General features: G+C 31.7%; 6 protein-coding genes across 6 annotated transcripts in view; all 6 read left to right on the forward strand.

Annotated features, from left to right (window-relative positions):
• Window positions 1-2,284, forward strand: part of HELRODRAFT_163462 (hypothetical protein) — a gene marked incomplete at both ends in the record, with an annotated part of 4,442 nt that extends 2,158 nt beyond the window's left edge. The window contains 4 exons of the mRNA XM_009027322.1: window positions 602-730; window positions 1,556-1,687; window positions 1,866-1,958; window positions 2,058-2,284. Coding sequence (XP_009025570.1) covers window positions 602-730; window positions 1,556-1,687; window positions 1,866-1,958; window positions 2,058-2,284 — 581 coding nt within the window. The remainder of the gene's footprint in view (window positions 1-601; window positions 731-1,555; window positions 1,688-1,865; window positions 1,959-2,057) is intronic.
• A 1,654-nt stretch (window positions 2,285-3,938) lies between these two features.
• Window positions 3,939-9,057, forward strand: HELRODRAFT_163463 (hypothetical protein; the record flags this gene model as incomplete). The annotated part of the gene is made up of 12 exons (XM_009027323.1): window positions 3,939-4,005; window positions 4,085-4,303; window positions 4,368-4,595; window positions 4,715-4,845; window positions 5,051-5,180; window positions 5,333-5,455; window positions 5,688-5,816; window positions 6,164-6,295; window positions 6,512-6,604; window positions 6,761-6,894; window positions 8,366-8,480; window positions 8,861-9,057. The coding sequence occupies 12 exons, from the start codon at window positions 3,939-3,941 to the stop codon at window positions 9,055-9,057; spliced, it is 1,698 nt and encodes a 565-aa protein (XP_009025571.1).
• An 831-nt stretch (window positions 9,058-9,888) lies between these two features.
• HELRODRAFT_163464 (hypothetical protein) lies at window positions 9,889-11,327 on the forward strand (the record flags this gene model as incomplete). The annotated part of the gene is made up of 4 exons (XM_009027324.1): window positions 9,889-9,927; window positions 10,467-10,554; window positions 10,897-11,017; window positions 11,231-11,327. 4 exons carry the CDS (start codon window positions 9,889-9,891, stop codon window positions 11,325-11,327), a joined length of 345 nt encoding a protein of 114 aa, XP_009025572.1.
• Window positions 11,328-12,522: 1,195 nt separating this feature from the next.
• On the forward strand, window positions 12,523-13,512 carry HELRODRAFT_163465 (hypothetical protein; the record flags this gene model as incomplete). The annotated part of the gene is made up of 3 exons (XM_009027325.1): window positions 12,523-12,679; window positions 12,925-13,043; window positions 13,339-13,512. 3 exons carry the CDS (start codon window positions 12,523-12,525, stop codon window positions 13,510-13,512), a joined length of 450 nt encoding a protein of 149 aa, XP_009025573.1.
• A 504-nt stretch (window positions 13,513-14,016) lies between these two features.
• On the forward strand, window positions 14,017-17,146 carry HELRODRAFT_189228 (hypothetical protein; the record flags this gene model as incomplete). Its single annotated transcript, XM_009027326.1, has 10 exons — window positions 14,017-14,150; window positions 14,466-14,569; window positions 14,658-14,792; window positions 15,096-15,124; window positions 15,214-15,327; window positions 15,448-15,592; window positions 15,668-15,740; window positions 16,097-16,154; window positions 16,303-16,437; window positions 16,638-17,146. 10 exons carry the CDS (start codon window positions 14,017-14,019, stop codon window positions 16,917-16,919), a joined length of 1,209 nt encoding a protein of 402 aa, XP_009025574.1. The 3' UTR covers window positions 16,920-17,146.
• Window positions 17,147-19,398: 2,252 nt separating this feature from the next.
• HELRODRAFT_163467 (hypothetical protein) overlaps window positions 19,399-20,711 on the forward strand; it is a gene marked incomplete at both ends in the record, with an annotated part of 1,627 nt that continues 314 nt past the window's right edge. The window contains 3 exons of the mRNA XM_009027327.1: window positions 19,399-19,526; window positions 19,661-20,046; window positions 20,368-20,628. Of these exons, the coding sequence (XP_009025575.1) occupies window positions 19,399-19,526; window positions 19,661-20,046; window positions 20,368-20,628 (775 nt within the window). The remainder of the gene's footprint in view (window positions 19,527-19,660; window positions 20,047-20,367; window positions 20,629-20,711) is intronic.

A 20,711-nucleotide genomic window follows, 5' to 3' on the forward strand; every position in this document is an offset into this window, starting at 1 on the left:
TGCTTTGAAGTTCATTAAAATTTATCATGTTTTAAAAATTTTTTGCTTTAAATTTTAATCACAACATAATGGAAATTTAAATAGAAACTATATTGTTCTTTTTTAATTGTTTATGAGACGATTCACATATTTTAATGGCTTACTTCTGATAGATATAAAAAAAACTGTCTGTTAGATTATAAAACTGTTTGGAACAATTTAGATGCTGTCATGTAAAAATATGTATGTAATGTTACTTGCAGAGTGTCGGGAGTCGAATTTTTTTGAGGGGCCAGATTGGAGTCGGATATTTTTCATCCGAACCCGACACTCTGTTACATACACTTGTAATTTACATTTTGCTTGTCAACTGTACAAACCTAAAAACAGGGCGAGTGAACAAGTTAATTCGGAGACAGTTTAATTTAAACTATTAGATCTGATTAGTTTTGTTAAACGCATCTCATTTCAATGATAAAAACGTTTCAGCTTCTGGTCGATAAGAAATATATTTATATGTCAGTACTCTTGATTATGACGATTTTTGTGATAAAATAACATGATAAGCAAAACACTTCGTCGCAATTGAAATAACATACAAGTTTTATGAATTATCAAAAAGTATGTCACGTACAAAATGGACAGTGTGCTGACCAACTGTGCATAGGTTCGGTTAATGCTTGGTTCTACACGGCTGAATGCTACTGCCGAGAGGGCTTCAAAATACTGTCTTATAACGAAAACTGCAAAGGTATGACACATTTTTGGAAATTTTATAGTCTCTTTTTAAACTAATCAACATACACGCAATATTATAATAAACAATGAATATAATTACATACGCTATATATAAGCACGTATATATAAAGATATATATATATATAAATATATATTTTCCATTGATGAAAATCACAGCATGTTCGGCGTTAGTTAACTTTCAATTCAACTTGTCGACTTTTCTAACGATTGATCTTAACTCATTTTCAAGTTTCTTTAGTTGAAAACCAAAATTTTTGTTTATTTTTTTATGCATGATGTAACAGAAAAGCTTTTTTCGGTATTCGTATACCATCTTCGGTGTTCAAATTGATACGTTGTTTATGTGCCCAGATGCACAGTATATATATATATATATATATATATATATGTATATGTATATATATATATATATATATATATATATCGTTAAATATTTTTGCCCATTTTGTATATAATTAATTTATATTGTTGACTGAGAATGGACTCTTTTTCAATTTTATTAATGCAAAATGGGCAAAAATATTTAACGATATTTGCATCAAAGAAAACCTCGTTCCAAAATATATATATATATATATATATATATATATATTTACCAAAAAAAGCTTTTTTGTTCTATCATGCATAAAATAAACAAAAATTTTCGATTTGAACTCAAGATACTTGAAAATGATTTACGATCAACCGTTAGAAAAATTGAAAAGTTAAATAGGAAGTTAACTAACGCCGAAATTGCTGTGATTTCCATCAATAATATATATATAGATATATATATATATATATAGCACCAAATTATAAACATTGACGAATTTTTCAGACATTGATGAATGCAAAGCTGATACTCACAGCTGTTCACTCGACTCAACAGTCTGCGTCAACACCATTGGATCATTTCAATGCCAGTGCAAAGATGGTTTCCTGCCTACAAGTTCATCATTTTATTGCGACGGTAATTTTGATAAAATTTAAATTAAACAAATTCTGAAACAAATCCAAAATTTGTTTTATTCTAGCAATCAGTCCAAATAATAGTAGCTTGCTATTGGCCTCGAGCTCGAACAACCAATCAAGTATTAACGTTAATCTTTCGAAAAGTCAAATTGATTTTGTTTTGGTAATGTTTTAAGGTAATCAAGTTTTAAAGATCTCCACCATAGTGCTGGCCTCTGTCTTTGGATTGGCAATCCTACTTTTCATCGTTGGAGCAATTGTCTTTATACGTTAGACTACTTAGTAATTAATATTTTGAATTAAAAAGTGTAACGAGCAAAAAAATTAAATTGAAATTTTAATTAAAATGTGATTAAAACTATTTACAGTTAAAAAAGCGCGCACTCCTAAAATTAAAAAGACCAAACAAGCAATGAATAACGGAACAAACAACGCTGCCGATAGTTACGGTGCTTACACTCTCCCTCTACCGAGCGTCGCAGAAGCCAGCGACAGCCACATTTACGACAGGACCTTGAATGATTTCTATCCTTACGAGTCTCTGGAAAATCAGAATGGAGTTTATAATAATTTTGCTTCTAATGATGTTTCCTAGACGTTTCTTTCATAGAGTTATTTTTGCTCTGCTACAGCGTTTCTCTATTTTGGCTTGAAAAATAAACTAATGTCATTTAAATGAGACAAAAAATAATTTGTAATTTTCAGGTTGTAACCAAAGTTTGTTCCATGTAATACTCTCTATAATAAATACTCTAATGTTTCATATATTTTTAAAAATTCTTCGCTGCTATGATTAGTTTGATTTTTTTCTTTGTTCTTTTTAATATAATGCAGTTTTGCCATTGGCATTGGCTTACATGTCGTTCTAAACTTATTATTATATTTTCGTGCCACAAAGGATGTACTATCCACACAACACACGACGCACATACACATTATTTATGAACGCGCAAGCACCACACCATACTATCATTGTGTGTGATAGTCTTTCAGTTTCGAACAGATAATATTCCAACAGTTCTTGCCCGGTGTTTTTGAATAGTATTTTTTGTGTTGAGTTCATGATGTTTAATGACGTCCATAATTAGCATGCCTGCCAACAACTATTTCGTCCCATTTAATACACAGTCTTAATTTTAAAACCTATCTTTACATATATGTACATTTTTATTCTTTACCTGCTTGAATTTACCTTACTATGATAATTTGAATTAGGATTATAGATTGAAGTTTCACAAATGGAATAAATTACAAATGTAAGGACTGACAAACTAATATGCTACTAATCTAATCAATTTTAAACTGGTGCTTGTGATAATTCAATAATAATAAAATGGCATGAACTTTTTTTGAATCAACTTTTTTAAAAAAAATTACACTTTGGCATTTTACGGAAACAGAGGTTGTGTTATCGCGTGCTCGATCGAAATGATTGAAGCAGATTTTTAGGCAATGTATAGACCACATTAATTGCCATGTTGTCATAGTTTGGAGTTTTTAGGACCTGATCACATTGGCATATCATAACTCGACCCAGGTCCAACTCACTGAATTGAGTGTCTTTATGATGTTCATTATGATAATAGAAGGATAAAAAACCTAAATTTGAATAAATTTAACCAGTGCAACACGATCACTAAACAGAGAGGATTATAGATAAAATTGATGAAATTGAAAAAGGATGATATCGAAGTAGTTAAAGGTTTAACAAAAATTGAAAATGTACTAGAAGCCAAGTTTGAATTGTTGACGTGAGACTGATGACTGTGTAATTTGAAACCACGGCTGATGAAACTGATGGTGATTTGGTGAGAAGTGAGTAATCTAAAAGATTATGATGTCTTTGATTATGATAATAATGAAAATTGACGTAAACGAACAAATAAAAACAAAAGCCGGCTTATATTTGCGGTGATTCTTAAGTTTATCTTATCAAATTTTTATATAAAAATGTGATAATATTGAAAGGTGTGTTTCTTTGAACGTTAAAACAATTACATCGTTAGCTTCACATTAAAGATAAAAATAATCTTCCGTGTTGCTTTAATGTTGAAATTATTTCATATGCGTTTTAAATTCTATTCAAACATTCATGAACAATTATTAGCTGTTCATTGGAACTATCAGCGTAACACCGTTTCAACAAGTTCAATATTTAACATATATAACATTTATCATAGGCAGTCAGTTAAAGTTACGAATTTGTGCCCTCGCATATAAAATTCTATTTGTGTATTTTATTATCAAATATGAACTTAATAGTTTTGAGCCATTTTGTTTTGTTCCTTGTAATTTTGAATAACATTCCTATGTCAGGTTTTAAACAAAGTTTTATTTTAAGTTGACCATGATATGATTACTGCAAATATATTAATCGTACAAATTGTTTTTACAGTTTCAGTTCTTTTCACAAATTTGGCTCTGAAAAAAAATGCTTATTTGAGTCGTGAACACCCAAGTTATCCAGCTTCTTATGCAACCGATGGAATCACTGATGACGATTCGAACATAGCCGGAACGCAATCAAATGGCGAGCCTGGTTGGCTTGTTGTCGATTTAGGACTGAGATTCAATGTCATCAACGTATCCGTCCAGATGGGAATTAATTGCTGCTGTTTGTTGATATTTAATTTAAATTTAAATTTACTCGTTACTATTGTATCCTGTTTTATTATAAGGGAGCCAAATGGCAAGATTTGAAGTTTGGCTGTCAAATAGTTTTGATCCAATAATGAACGTTACAATAACCAAATCAACAAAATGTGGTGTTTATAGTGGGTTAGTCTTTCCAAATTCACTGGCCTTTTTAAACTGCAGCAAAAGCAATAATCATCGGTATGTGATTTTACACCAAGCTGACGGTAACTTTGGTCTTGGAGTTCGTGAATTCCAAATATTTGGATACGGTACGTATTAGTCTATATAAAAAAAATTTTAATTTTGACATCAAAAAATCATTCGGCAGGTTATGACATATAATATAATAATATATAACAATGATTGCCGACAAAATCTTGACATGCAGAGGACTTTGTAGATTATTTCATCGGTTGTTACGTCGGATTCAACGAATCCATCCCAACGGTGCAGGTCTACACGCCTTTCCAATGTTTCAACGTTTGTCAACAGCGGGGATACAAGTATCTTGCCTTCAAGGTAAGATTACGTGCCGATTATGTGCCAAAATATATTACATTTCTCTTTATCGTTAATTTCTGATTTTCAAACAAATTCTATTTGTTGATCAATAAAAGAGTTAATTTACTTCAAAATATATGCAATCTTTATTTAACTAAAAAATGGCGTATATTTTGGTGAGCAATTAAAATTGAAATGTTTCAAAAATAATTTATTGAACAAGAAAAAGGTTTGTCACTGTTCCAATGTGATAACCTCAGCTATCTCAATATCGTTCCTTTGCGAACAATCGTGTGTGCCTGAGGAAAGATTAATGTCCTGCCCAAGTGCTGAAAGATTTCAAGTTTTCAGAGGTTTCGCTTCAAACATTTTGAATCAAACTTTGTAGCTTAAAATATATAAATAAAACAATAAAAATAAAAACTTAACAGGTTTGCTCTTTAAATTCCATTAAAAACATTTTTTAAATGTATAATTAAAATTTTCAATTATTTTAACATTCCAGTTAACCAATGCATTCCATCCGACACTAAGGAAAATAGTTACGACGATTGCAAGACCCACTGCTTAGGTGGCCTACCACTTAATTCTTATGACAGATGTGAAAGTTGTGAACTGGGTTGGGATGGTCCATTCTGCAATCACAGATGTTGAGTTTTAGAAAATTATTTTCTCAAATTAATTCCATTTGATCTTTGAACTTTTGAACATTTGAACTTCCATTCACAATTTTTAATTTCTTTCAAAAATTAGGTTCATTCTATTATTGAACAGAATTTGAACAGCTTACAAAAATTGCAATAAATAAGAACTTAACTTCATTTGAAATTAGACAAACATTCAATTCATTGAATCCCAAGTGTGCGAATCCAGCAATGGACACTGTGCCGATGACATGTGCATAGCCTACTCTGATACCAGGTACTACGTGGCTGAATGTGAATGCAGGTCTGGCTACGACAGAATGTCTTACAACGAAGATTGCAAAGGTAATAGTAGTGTACACGGTTTACAAAAACATACTTCAAAATAGTTTGCAGTCGACGTCGGAGTAAAATCTCTCTATTTTTCTGGCTTAATCGTTGTACGAAATATAAAAAACTTAATGAATGTTGGTCGTCATAATTAGGACCATTGACTTGAAAAAATTGTTATATTATTTACTGAGATAAAACCATGAAAAATTAGCTTTTAACCTTTGTTTCTAAAAATATTTAGAGACTCCCGCTTGTTTTCTGCCTCAAGATCTTCAGTTTCTCCAAATCCGGCCCTTGCCATAACAACAATAACTTTTTTATTTTGAAATCAAATGGAATTTTTTTTTTCATTTTTGAAGAAGTTGATGAATGCCTTATAAGTACACACAAATGTTCGTTGGACTCGACATACTGCATTAACACGATAGGATCGTATCAATGCCGATGTAAGGAGGGATTCCAAGCCACAAATTCACGTTTTTACTGCCACGGTAAGATGAATAAATCTTTCAAATATCAAAAATTAATTTAATTCTCAATTAATATTAATATTTTTTTCAAAAATAACATTAGCAACCGGTTTACAAAACAGCCAGCTGATGAATTCGAGTTCAATCATTCAACAAAGTTCCAATAGTTTTTACGTTTTTGTATTGAATTACTGTATAACAAACTATAATTGAAAATATAACTTTATCATTTTCAAGGTGATCGAACCTACCAAATATGTACAATAGTTTTCGCATCTCTACTTGGACTCACTCTTCTAATATTCATAATTAGCGTTCTCATATTCAAATGTTAGATTATGTATGATTTCAAAATTATATATTCAGCCGAACGAAGTTTTATTAAATATAGCATTATAACAGTCGGCTATTCACCACTGATTCATTCATTATCATTTTAATATATTGAATGAATAAAAAAAATTACTTAACTAAAACCTTTCTTAGGTAAACAATCGAACTCCATGGAAAGATATGATAACAAGGGCCAACCGATGAGAAACAACAACCACGAGATGCACGCATTCCCTGGTGCAAGCAACAGCAACCGCGACCATGAAAATGATGGTTACCAACACCTAGTAATCTAGAAAAAAACTTATGGTGTTTCAATATCGAAAACTTCTTGCATTTTAGACTGTTTTAAGTGAATTAATTTTTGGAAATTTAAATTAAGTAAATTAAGACTTTTAATCATTTCCCCTTTTTTCCGAGTTAACAAGGTAAATTTTTATAATAAGTTGTAGCGGTTGGTTTCAAAATAAAATTTTTAAATGCTGTTCCATTGACCAAAGACCTTTAAGCTTATTTGCTTGTAAGAAAAAATAAATTATAAACGTAAAATCACTTTTAGGGAAGAATTTTTATTGAATTATTGTAATGCAATGATGTACATTCGAATACTTCAATGGAAAAAAGGAACAACAAAATTTTAAACACTAACTGAGACACCCACACACCCACACACCACCCACTGATTGATGTTAACGGTGTCTCCCAATAACTACTTCGTTCTAACCCATGTAGTTGTGGTTTTTCTTCATTGCCTTCATTATTAACAGTAAAAATAAACTACGAAATTTGTGAAAATTAGTTTTTTTTATTCTGAATTTGTTTCACAGAATTATTAATTTAATAAGTTTAGTATGGGTAAAATTTAGCCAGCCGTGAAAAAATACTGCATGATCTGAACCGGAGTGGAGTGAAAAATTATCACAACGCTTGTTCAACATTTTCTACTGATCAAAATATATCATAAAAGTCCGTCTTCTTTTTTTAGTGTTAATTAACATTCCAACATTTCGTTTTTGTATTATCTACATCGAGTAGTTCATTTAAAGAAGTTTGTTTTGCTGGGATTTCGCTAGTTCGTAAAATTGAAGCGTGACTGATTTGTTATGCCGTGTGAACAAAATCTATTATAATTAATAAAAAATCTTTTATAATTGAAAATAATTTAATAATTTATTGCTGCTAATTTTACAATGACAAATGAGTTACAGAAAATGAAATACTCTGTTGATCGATTTCAACACTATAAAAACTACAGTGGCATGACTTAACATAAATTGTAAGTTTGATTACAAGTTTGATGACTGATATTCTCCACTACATTTTAAAAAGAAATTCAATAAAATTATTAATCTCAACACAAATGACTTTTTATTTTAAAATAAAACGTTTAACAAAGCAGTTCCTACATTTACAACAAGCAGAAATATGCACGCCATCTGAATAAAATGAGCGTTCTTTATGAAACAATATTCAGAGCAATGAAAGGAAGCCTTCTTACCTACTCGACGATAACCTGATTCAAAGTAGAATGAACACAAACTACAATATTTATCATGTACCACAAAATAATAACTAGACAAGCTCAACTTAGTTTGAGCAAGATATTATGCTTTGTGTTTAGGTTTCCTTAGAATCTGGAAAATTTTCCATTACAAGTAAGTTTAACGGTACAAATTTTATTCTATATGTTATACTCCGCTCACAAATTCACAGGCTTTTCACTTTTCAAGAATTTGGCACTGAATTGACGAATGCCAGACGAATAAGCATTACTGTGATTTGGAATCGACAGCGTGCATGAACACAATTGGAGCCTACCACTGCCAATGCAAAAATGGTTTTAAACCATCAGCTTCAGCATTCTGCTGCTATGGTTGTACTTGGCTTTTTTGTGATTAATTTTTAAAAACTCTCAAATCACATCCCTAGCGTTTAGTTCCAACTTGGGTGCCACCAACCACATGCCTTCCAACGGCTATTACATGCTACTTACTCTCTCATGAAATTTATAATCAAAAATTAATAATCAACGTATTGGCAAAAACAAATTAATTAATGTTTACTTTACATGATCAAGCTGAAAAAGGTTTTATGATTTCTACAATAGTTCTGGCTTCTGTCCTTGGACTGCTTCTCACACTCATCATCATAACTGTCGTTTTGTTCTAATGTAAGATTTTTTGTTTAAAAATTAACCAAAAACATCATCTGTATTCATGACAAGGTACTTAATGGAATAAAATTACATTTCAGATAAAGACGCTCGTAAAAACGACAGAGCAAATAATAATGACAGGAACCAAATAATGAACCACGGCTCTTCAAACACCGACGGCAATTTGGGCATGTACACCATACCTAATTCAAGAAACCACCCGAATGACGTGCACCTTTACGAGAAGGCATCGAACCATTTGCATAATAACTCAGACGAATCATTTAGTAACTAGAGCAACATATAAAAGGCAGCAGGCCTTATAATTCTGAATCTCTTTTAGAAGCTCTTAATACAACCCTATGGCTAAAAAGAATTTCGCTCCTAACTCTCTTGTATTTTCGTTTTGAATAAATTAAAACTTAATAACCAGCACTGTAAAATTAATAATAATATTTTGATTAACCTTAGTTATTGTTTAGATAGCAAATTAAATTTATATGCTGATTCCAAGAGGTTTTTTGAAAAAAGTAGTTCGGGCGAAGAGCAGTGAACGAACAAGCCCCATTATTCATTATCATATATTAAAATACATACCATTCTATAATTTTATATTTATACCATTCTATATTTGTATTCGTTGTTTCATTTTATTATCTTTTAGGCCCTGTTGTAAAACGGCGTTGTGTATATAAATATAAACGGTAGGCAGCCAGTCTATTGGTCATTAGTCGTATCGTTCAGTATTCGCATTTGATTTGAGCGAAGTTATAAGTTTCTGATTTTATTTGTCTTCGAGTGAAACGGTTTCCGCTAAAAAATGGTATTTTAACTTTATATATTCGTATATTGAATTTTTAATAATTTCTTTCTATTTCATTTCATTTTAATTTGTGTACGGATTGCTCGGGGAATCTTCCTAACACCTAATCATCCGACCGGTTTCGGTTTGGATTGCGTAGTCGTAGTGACACACGATATTTTATATGGTCATCGTCAAATGCATATGAATATGAAAAACTATTAACGTGAGGATATAGATGAATGGATAGATAATCATATTCAATATTATTCTTATTAGATTAGAAATTATAAAATAAAATTGGTCACCAAGTTTGCAGTCGATATGAGTGCTATGTCTCGCCCTGCTAATAATTACGAGATGGTATGATTTGAATACTAATACTGCTATCTATCCGAAACTCTAAGACCATCAAATTTTATGATAAATTTGGCTTGTTTAAAAATGCTAAAAGCCAAATTGTTATTTTTGTAAACGTATTATTATTATAAAATAAAATTCATTTGGAATTCATTTGAAATGATTTGATTTGATTAGGTTAATTTTTTGAAAATTATCTTTTTTATTTTTTTAAATAATTTCTATTCTTAAAATTGTAACTTTAACTGCTTATTCTTAATTCTCTAATGAGGTCTAGGGACTAACTAACTTCTAACTAATTCTTTGCTCTCTTTCTCGACTTATTGGCTAAGATCAAAGTGTAGTAACCTCAATTTATTTAACAAACACTGCTTTGCTTGTAACAAGGGTCGTTAGATTTGACAATTAGGTTGAGTTAGGCCAGCATTAGCATGAAACCAAGTAGTTGCAGCTGTTTTGCCAAACTTGTCTTATTTCATTTTAATCAATAATTTTTTTACTATCTGAAAATTTTTATGTTCAACTTTTTACACAAATTTCAGTCTCACACTATCCTGTTAGTGCAGCCGAGCAAGAAACCCGAAGGCAGGACTTATTCTGATTATGAAAGTGTCAACGAGTGTTTAGAAGGTAATAGTAATTTTTTTATTTTTAGCCGAATGTATGCCGGATGTTAGTTAGTTACTTGTATACCTTTAAACTAAAAATTTTAATTAATTGATTATAACTTATTCTTTTTTAAAAATATCTCAACGGATATTAATTTAAAGTTGAATGGTACTAAAATTAGATTAATATGAATTACAGTGAAACTGTGTAAAATTACATTTTCAATTAAATTTTCTCAATCTCAAATACAGAAATTTTCTAATTTTTATTAATTATTTTCATAAAGTTATAAACTATCGCTAAACAAAGATTGACTGATTGATTGATTATACAAACTAAATCAAATTAAAACACCATTAACAGGTACTTGCAAGATATTTGAGGAGTATTTGAAGAAGATGAACCCAAATTCTCCTTCAATCACATACGACATCAGTCAGCTTTTTGATTTCATTGACCAACTGGCTGATCTAACATGCTTAGTGTAAGTTGGTCTTTTCAAGATTTTCAAGAATACGTTCGAGAGATTTCTTATTCTCAAAATTTCAATCATTGATGCATTCTATTTGATTCTTTGCTTAATTGATGATCTACAATTTAGTTTCATTTGTAGAAGGTTTTGGGAGATATCTTTATTGCCAGGGTTCATCTCTCACGTATATGTTTTTTTTACACAATTTAATATTTTTGATTTCAGGTTTGATAAAGCCAGTGGAAAGTATGTGCCCCACAACAAAGCCTGGATCAAAGAAAAAATATATGTCCTTCTAAGGCAGCAGGCCGGCAAAGCCTAATCAAATTTAATTTAATTCTCAATTAAATTTAATTTAAAAGTTCCATTAAAACTGTTTGATTTTGTAAAGTTCAACGATGCACAGACACTTATTCCTTAACATTTTCAGTCCTGTTTTTAAAGTTTAAATAGAATTTTTCCGTCACTTTATTTGATGAATAAAAACTGTAGAACAATTTAATTTTTAGTGTTGGCAAAGTATTTTGCTTTATATAATAATACAAGCTGATGCAAACTTTTCAGCTGATGTGGAATGAACCGTTATCTCAATTGCTTTATGTAAATACGCGTGGGACGAAGCACGTGCATTTTGGTGACACTGTTGTATACATTTTCATTTATAGTAGATATTTGCCTATATCTTTGTTTCCCTGTTTTGTCATTCATAATTTAGACCTGGGTATGTGATGTGACGTAATTCAATTTTCACCAATATGGTTTGCTTGAAATCAGGATTATTAATGATTCTTACGTACTGAAACATGCCCTTCACCGTTCCTCGTTCTTCTGTTTCGACAGTTTTAATCTAGTTTCATTTGTCAGCCGTGAGATAACACGTGCTAAACAAGGAAGGAGACAGGTGAGCCTGGAAGATACAAAACAAAGTTAGAAATAATCGAGGTCGCCAATCTTTGGTGTCGAATAATCTTACATAATTTCTGCATCTTCAACATTTTGCGTTTTTTTAATCATTCAGGCGTCTAACTCGCAATAAACTCAACTTTTTGAACCGTAATGATGTGATAAATCTATTGTTCAAAACATTATGATTGTATCTATCTTCATAACTTGTGAAAACTTTTTTGAAAATAAAGACACTCCGGAGTCGAGATTTTAGTGATAACCAAGTTTACTTGTTGTTTTATGCCATCAAACATTAAAAGTATGACTAATATAATATCTCTACTCTCGCTATAATTGGTACGCAATCAATATGTCATCGACTGTAAAATATGAGTAGGACAAATTTTTTCAATCGTGACAATAGCATTCGTTGCGTTGGGCCAATCGACTTGTTATTGTGAATCAATATGTAAGCATGGTATACAATCGATACGTTGTTAGCAACGACGTTATGAAGACTAAGTAGGGATTACTGTTTTGACATGGCAGAAAATTTTTTTTACAAGAGATAAGTTTCAAATTTAGAATTAAACACCTAGTCATTTATTTCAAATCATTTAAATTGAAATAAAATGAGTAATAGGAACAGCGGTTTGTGCGGTGGATTCTACCATTTCATGTCTCCAGATGGTTTGCATGATGATCGAGACATCCAGGTCAGAGACATCTGCACAGCTATCAGCCAGCACACCACGTGCACTGGACTTCCACACATATATCGCAGTAGAGGTTATTTCATATGATGAACATAAATCACATTGTGGCGTTCGTTGTACTTTGCGTTTGAAATCTATTTTTAAATATCGTTGAAACTAACTCTCTGATTGATAAAATAGAGTTTTTCTACTGACAACTCAAAATTGTTAAAAATTGTTTGCAAAATTTATCTAAATTAATTTAGTTTGCCACATTTAATAACGCGCAGTGCTTGTGAAGATGAGGATAAATTTGTGTGTATGTTGAATTTACTGAAGGTGTTATCAAGAGGGCAGGCTGGTTCTTGATAACACTGGCGGCCATTGCAGGGCTCGTCTTCCAGTTGTATGAGCAGGTATCTAGCTACGTACAGTTTCGAGTTGATATTGTTATAACGGTTAGTTTCTTATATAAAAAAAAATGATTTTTTAAATAGTTTTAATTTTTATGAGAACTGTTTTTGCAAATTTTATTTTATTGATGACAAAGATTATACTTGTTGAAAAAGAGTATGCACATAAAAGTATGATTGATTGAAACATAAATCTGAACAAGTGGTAAAACTGATGATTAAAAGAGAGTTAATAGAATTTTAAGATTTAATGATATTATCATTTTGATTTTATTAAACGAGCCTTTAAATATATTTTATAAAATCGTCAAAGTTGTTTTTGCGTTGGAAATAATTCAAGGTCCAGACAGATTATCAGCTTGCATTTCCGTCAGTGACAATCTGCAACATGAATCCCATCAAAAAGTCTAGTCTAACGGAGTACCTCTACAATGTCTCAACAGCTGACGGATCATTTCGTTTTAAAAGAAAAAAGAGATCAACAAGTTATTTTTATGAAAATAATTTTGATTGACCATTTTTAAAAGATTTAAAATTTTTCAAATTGATGTTAAAAAAATAAAGAACTTTTGTTGCACAGCCGATACAAATAACACAACCTACAATGCTTGGGCGAGTCAAGTTGCTGAAACAGGCTGTTGCTGCAGTTGTTGCTTCAACGTTAGTTACAGCAACCAGGATGTCACAAATGAATGCAAATGCCAAACAAATCTATTTCTCTACGACCAAAACAAATGTGCAGCTACCACAAAAACGCCTCTAATTACTTCAGTAGCTACAAGTACAACGACGACAATATCGACGACGGCAACATCAACACCTGCTGCTACTACATCGGCGTCCGCTCAGAGTAGTAAAATCATTTTGATTGAACGTTTTTTGTCATTTGAGTTAATGATCAAAAATATTAAAAGCACTACTTTTATAACTCGAAATTGTAGCCAGCAGTTTGAAAACTTCAACTGAAACACTATCCACAACTTCACCGACCACTGCTGCACCTAAAACGTTGGTCAAAATGGCATTGGAAGAGAGAAGTTTGTTAGAAATCATGGCTTCCATGAACGATTCAACAAAAAAAAAGTTGGGACACCAGCTTGGAGAACTTGTTCTTGATTGCACTTTTGAAGGATACAACTGTCTAGAAGACGGGTAGTTTGTTTATTAAATACGTATTTATCTGTGCATACCTCTCTAATTTTGCAGTACTGGTAAACGTTTGCCGTAACAAGCAACTTGCAAGTATTTGATATATTATTTATTATCTATCATCATTCGGTCTGTCAAATCTAGTTAAAAGCTTTACGTACACGCACGCAAGAACTGTTGCAAATTTTTGGTATGTATTGTATTAAATCTTCAATTAAAACATGCCATGTTCCATTATTTTATTGAGGCAAAAACTTTTGATAATTGATCCAGTTTTGACCACATGTTTCATAAATACAACTAACCAACCACCAACAGAAATTTCGACTACTTTTTCAACAATGCATTGGGCAATTGTTATACTTTCAACGCGGGGAGAAAATGGCTCCCAAAAATGTCGTTGAACACCGGAAGAAGGCATGGTAAGATGGCCGAATGTAATGCACATTTGCCACAATAGTTCTGGCAAAAACAAAAATTAATAATTGAAGGTTTTGATTAATTTCACAGGTTTGCAGATGGTACTGAACATCAACCAGCCCGAATACGTTTCCAACACTTACGAAGTATCTGGCATTCGATTGGTGGTCCACCAACATAAAACCATTCCTTTTCCTGAGGACGAAGGTCTTGCTATCAATGCAGGTTTTTCATAATTTTAAAGAATAATTTAAAGATACGCAATATAAATACCACCAAACGCTTGCTTGAAATTTGTGAGCTAATATACACTGTTAAACAGATTAAATAGGCGTTGATAAAATTTTAGCAAACAGTTGAATTTTGTTAGAGAGGCATATTATTTTGTTGTTAATGAAGCAATAAAAACGCAAAAATAATCATTATTTATATATTAAAAAATATATAAATTATCAATAGTCAAGTAATTAAGTTATTTTCTAATATTCAAGTTTATCTCTGCCCGTTAACATTTACAATTCGATTCAGGTCAAGTTACGTCCTTAGGCTTGAAACAGGTGATTTATAAAAATGTCATTTGGCTTCTATAAATATCTTCTTAACAAAATCGACCAACTCATAATCTGTTTAAATTCACTTGCTAAAGATTAATTTGAAACGAAAGAGTCCTCCTTATAACTACTGCTACGACACAGACAACTCAGACCCGATGGACAACGTTTATGGTGAATTGTTTGATGGAGTCATTTACAGCACTGGGGTGATAATTTTTTTTAAATTTAATCAAACAAAACTAAAAATAATAAAAATATTTTTTTCTAAAAAGAATTATTTCTAATTTATTCTAAAATACGATTAAAATAACAATTATTCTAACCAGGGATGCATGAGAACGTGCTACCAACGAAACGTCATCAGTGAGTGTGGGTGTGGCGATCCCGCCTACCCCCTCAAGGGCCTTGCCATTAGTGCAAATAACTCTCTAACTGCTTATCCTCCATGCTCCGAAATTGATGCAAACCAGTGTTAGTGGTGGCATTATAATTTTAAGAGTAGATTTTAATGAAAATTTGCGTTAGAAAAATAAAAATTTTTTTTAGGGCAGTGCTTGCAATATGTAACTGAAATGTACAACAACAATTCGATAAATTGTGATTGCAATGAACCTTGCAAGTTAGATTTATTTTTTGTTCAGTTTATCGATGAAATAACATGACAGAGATGTCTAAATTTTTATATTATTTTCCGTATAATAAACAAACCCATGGAACATAACTTTATCTATTGATCGTAATATTAAAATCCGAGTTGACACATCGTTCAAACGCGCTGCAATGTAAAAGTAATTATCAATAACAATGAATTAATATTTTACTAAAACCAAATACTTTTGTGAAATGGCTATATTTCTTATTGATTTCATATCATAAACATAAACAATAGGAAAATATATTATTATTTCCGCTGATAAATCATGTTCTTTATTGAATAATGTTTGTTTAATTGTCCAACCCTTACCATAATCCTAGAGAGACAACATACACTGTCACCTTATCAATTGGTGCATGGCCAGCTAACGTTCAAAAGGTGATAAGTTAACCACGTATTCAAACATCTTGTAAATTAATTTTCAATTTAATCTGCATTAAAAATCAAATTTTGATTGAAGAAAATTTTACTCTGTTCTAAGTGTATGTATGTGATTAGTATATCGGTGTTTCCGAACATTTGGAAGGACATGTTGTTCGAGAAGTTCCAAGATATGGTGAATTACTCCGTTGCAGACACTTACCAGGAGAACTTAGCTAAGGTGGAACTGTACTACGAGGAATTCAACCATGAGCGCATTGAGGAGAAGCCATCATATGAAGTGAAATAAAATACCAAAAAATACATCAGAAATAATTTTTTTTTAAATATTTTCATTTTATCATTTCATTAATGCTAAAGAAACATAATTAGAGCCACATGCGGACGCGCACACACACAGACACACGCGCACACACGTACACAAACACACGCATACATATCAAAATGATGAATAACGAACTTTTATCCAAATCTCTCTAGTTACCTCAGTTCCTGTCGGACTGTGGTGGGATCTTGGGACTTTGGTTGGGAATGTCAGTCCTGACCATTTGTGAGTTTTTAGAATTTGGTATGGATTTGTTCTTCTTTGGGATTTGGGAGGGATGCAAACGAAAGAGGAAAAAAACGAAAGTGGAGGATATCAGGATTGAACAGGATGCTCCAAATGCTGCAAGCTTGAATATGGTGAACTTGAAGAAAAACCCAATGGAGACATCCAAGAAAAGAGCGTCTTTTGTTGATAGTCCATTTTATATCAACTGAATTCTGTGTCGTATTTAGCGTGCAAAATTTTAACTGAAACAAACAAGACATTTATCTGAAACCTACATTTTAATGTTAAAAGGAAATTTATTATTTTTTAGGTCTGAAAAAATATATTTCAAACTATCACCCAGTCAGAGTTTTTTACTTTATCGATATAAAAATTTTGCTCTTTAGAATTTCACAAGTTGTTCTTTTTTCTCTTAACGACAAATGTTTTTCAAGTTTGTAAAATTTATTTTTTGATAGAAATTTGTTTGTGACACATAAAAACACATGCAGATGATGAACCTTTTTTTTTATAAATCCTTGTAGTTTTTAAATCTTAAAATCGAAACAACTACCACTTTTAAAATTAAATGAACTAACTTTCAGATAAATTGTCAAAAACTAACCATAGGTTCATGAATAAAAAAACTAATTTAAATTTTCAGAATTAATGAGATTAAGAATTGTATTAATTCATAACTGTAGAAAAAGAATCAACGACAGTTACATTACAATCATACTTTGTATATGAATGTAATGCAGAAGCGTAACATTGAACTGAAACTTATCCCAGTATATTTGTATGCACCAAGTGAATGGAAAGAGAAGACAGCAGCAACAGGTGAACAGACGCTCAAGTAGTAAACCATCAAACGATCATGATCCTCATAAAATCTGATTTGTTTGTTTTGTTAAAGACAATTTCAAGTAAAATTTGCTAAAGAGTCGTTCAAGACAGATGTCACGCTCCTAACTAACTAAACTTTCAACGAAATGCCTTAGCCTGGCAGCGTAATTTATTACGATCGTAGTCTCGTGCTTGTTCCAATGCCAAATCAATAAAACGCTTTACAAGAATTTTAATGTTTAATTATTATTATTATTATTATATATTATTTTATTGTAGTTATTATTATTTTATTCTATGATTATTTCCATCATTTGTTAAGTATTACCACATTTATCTTTAATTGCTTTTTTAGAGTTTCAAGGTCAAGTAGGTGAATGGAGACCAACACGACAATTCAAGACGCACACGCACACACACACACACACACACACACATACATCCACACAAATACACACACGCATAAACAAACGGTCACACATACCTACAGACAGACAGACACACACATTAAAATATACATATACGCCGACATAAACTCAAGCACACATACGTACAAAAAATACTTAAACACACGCTGCATACATACAAAAAAGCCTACACACACACACACACACACACGCACGCACACACACACACACACATTTAAAAATGAGAGACAATTACAGGCACATAAACGAACAAGCATTTCCACAGATCACTTTGAAGGACGACTTCCACGATTCATCGTACTATAAAAATTTCAAACATTGTCTGAACAGACCCGGTTCCAAATTCCGATTCCTCAATTGGGGCTTCTGGAGAATTTATAGTTTAATTAATTTTTAGAATTTTTTGTTTAACTATAAAAATAAATCTTAAATAAAAATTTAAAATGAAATACAAATAAAAATCGACCTTTCAACTGTGGTACGTCAGCGTCGCCACCATCTTGAGAGTAAAATCGAACTTTTGTTGAAAGTTCGAAAGTATTTGTTTACTAAATGGCCGCGTTTTGACATACTGATTTGTCAGCGTACCTTTGAAATTGCATGGGTTTTTACAAACAAGCTATATGAAATATTTACTTGACTTAATATGTTTAAAACAATGTAGTGATTCTATTTAATTTTATTAAATTGAATTTTGTATTATTAAATTATTTTTGTTAATTTGAATATAAAAATTGCTTTTATCCAGTGAAATCCGGTGGCTTCATAGGTTGGCTTACTAGGATTGAACTATGGAATCACTATTTAGCATACATACAGTACTATGAGATATTGTTTGATACTGTACTATCAATTAATTAACCAATCAATCAACCAATCAATTAATCAATCAATCAATCAAATCAACCGAACACACATTCAATAAATTCGAATGTTCAACTAACCGCCCACCCATCCAAACATTTATCAAACAATCAATCAAGCAACCAACCAACCAACCGTTCAATAAATCATTCATTCAATCAACTAATCAACCAACCAATCGACTAATCAACCAACTAATCAATGAACCAAACTGAATGAACCAAACAAATGAACCAAATGAACGAACGAATTTTGAAATACCGAAAAAAATTAAAAATTGCAAAGTTTGCCGAAGCGTACGTAGGGGAGATGGGGGCTCATTGATCTCTGGGGCACATTGATCTTTAAGCAATAACATAGCTATTTCTAAATATAAATGTAGGCCATCACTATTTTAGTTTTCCTTTTGTTTCTATTCTACTTTTAATCCTATGTGTTTATGGACTTTCTGCCGCTGAAGTTCGAAAAATTCGTAAGTTTGATTTTACAGGGAAAAACCAACTATTCACAACAGGTTAGTTTTGTAAATTAAAAATCAGATAAATATTTGTTTGATAAATTAAATTTTGCAATGTGTAAAGATATGTCAGAGGCTTATTTTATTATTTACTTCGATTTTCAATCACAACTTATTGATGAGATATCGCCATTACAGTGTGCTCCATGCCATGGGGGCTCCTTGATCTGTACTAGTAAGGGGTACGTTGATCTGAAGATCAAAGTGCCCCTACTGTCCTCAGATAATAATTCTCCAGGATGTTTAGTCATTTTTCTCTAACCATGCAAAATGCTATTTTTCCATTATTGTAAAATGTAATTTGTGTACTCTGCAGGTTTGGTTTCATAATGGTGAGATATCGGGAGCGAAAAACTAATCGAGGTAAAACACCTGTTGAAGTGATGAGAACAGCAGTTGATGAAGTTCTGAAAAAGAACAGAGCTATCAATGCTGTTGCACGTGAAACTGGAATTGACCGAATGACATTGAAGCGATATGTTCGGAAGAGTAGTCTCAGTCCAAGTGTAGGTTTGATACCGAATTGGAATACAAGGCAGGTATTCAATTTAGAACAAGAAGAGATGCTTGCAAAGTATTTGCTGCAAGCATCTAAGATGAACTATGGACTATCCACCAAAACAACTCGCCAGTTCGCATATGATATGGCCGTTGCGAATAATATAACATGCCCATCTTCATGGTCAATGAAAAAAACTGCTGGTATTGATTGGCTCCAGGGTTTTATGAAAAGAAGACCCGAGTTGTCACTACGTGCACCTGAAGCGACTAGTCTGGCAAGAGCAACAGCATTCAATAAATATAATGTGTTCTAGCTGATGATGGAGAACCAGAACAAATGACTTCAAATCCACAAGTTTGTCAAAAAAAATTACTATTTCTTAAATATTTTAAAAATTCTTGTCTGATGCTTAAATTTAGCAAAACTGCAAGATACGATTTTTATTTGAAAACAGAATATTTTTTTACAGACTGATGATGTTAACATGGTTCAATCTAATATTCACTTTCCAATATCACCAGAAGTGTTGAAACCATTTCCAAAGGCTTCAGCCAGAAAAAAGCTATTTCGGAACAGGCAACAAAAAACAAGAATTTTAACTGACACTCCAGTTAAACATGAAATTTTTCTTGCAAAAGAAAAAAGTGTGAATAAAAAAAAACGAACATCCGATACAGTAAAAAAAACAAAAGCCATGTCAAGCGTTGATTATCTTGGAACACTAGAAAGTGATGACAGTGATGGTGATGCAAGCAATCCTCAGTTGACAGCAGAAGGCCCAAGTCTGGACTACGACTGTTCTGCATTAAAAAATAATGACTATGTTGTAGTAAAATTTAAAACTAAAAAGAAAGTTATTCATTAC

The sequence above is a fragment of the Helobdella robusta genome (genome assembly GCF_000326865.2).
Source record: "Helobdella robusta unplaced genomic scaffold HELROscaffold_5, whole genome shotgun sequence".
NCBI lineage: Eukaryota > Metazoa > Annelida > Clitellata > Rhynchobdellida > Glossiphoniidae > Helobdella > Helobdella robusta.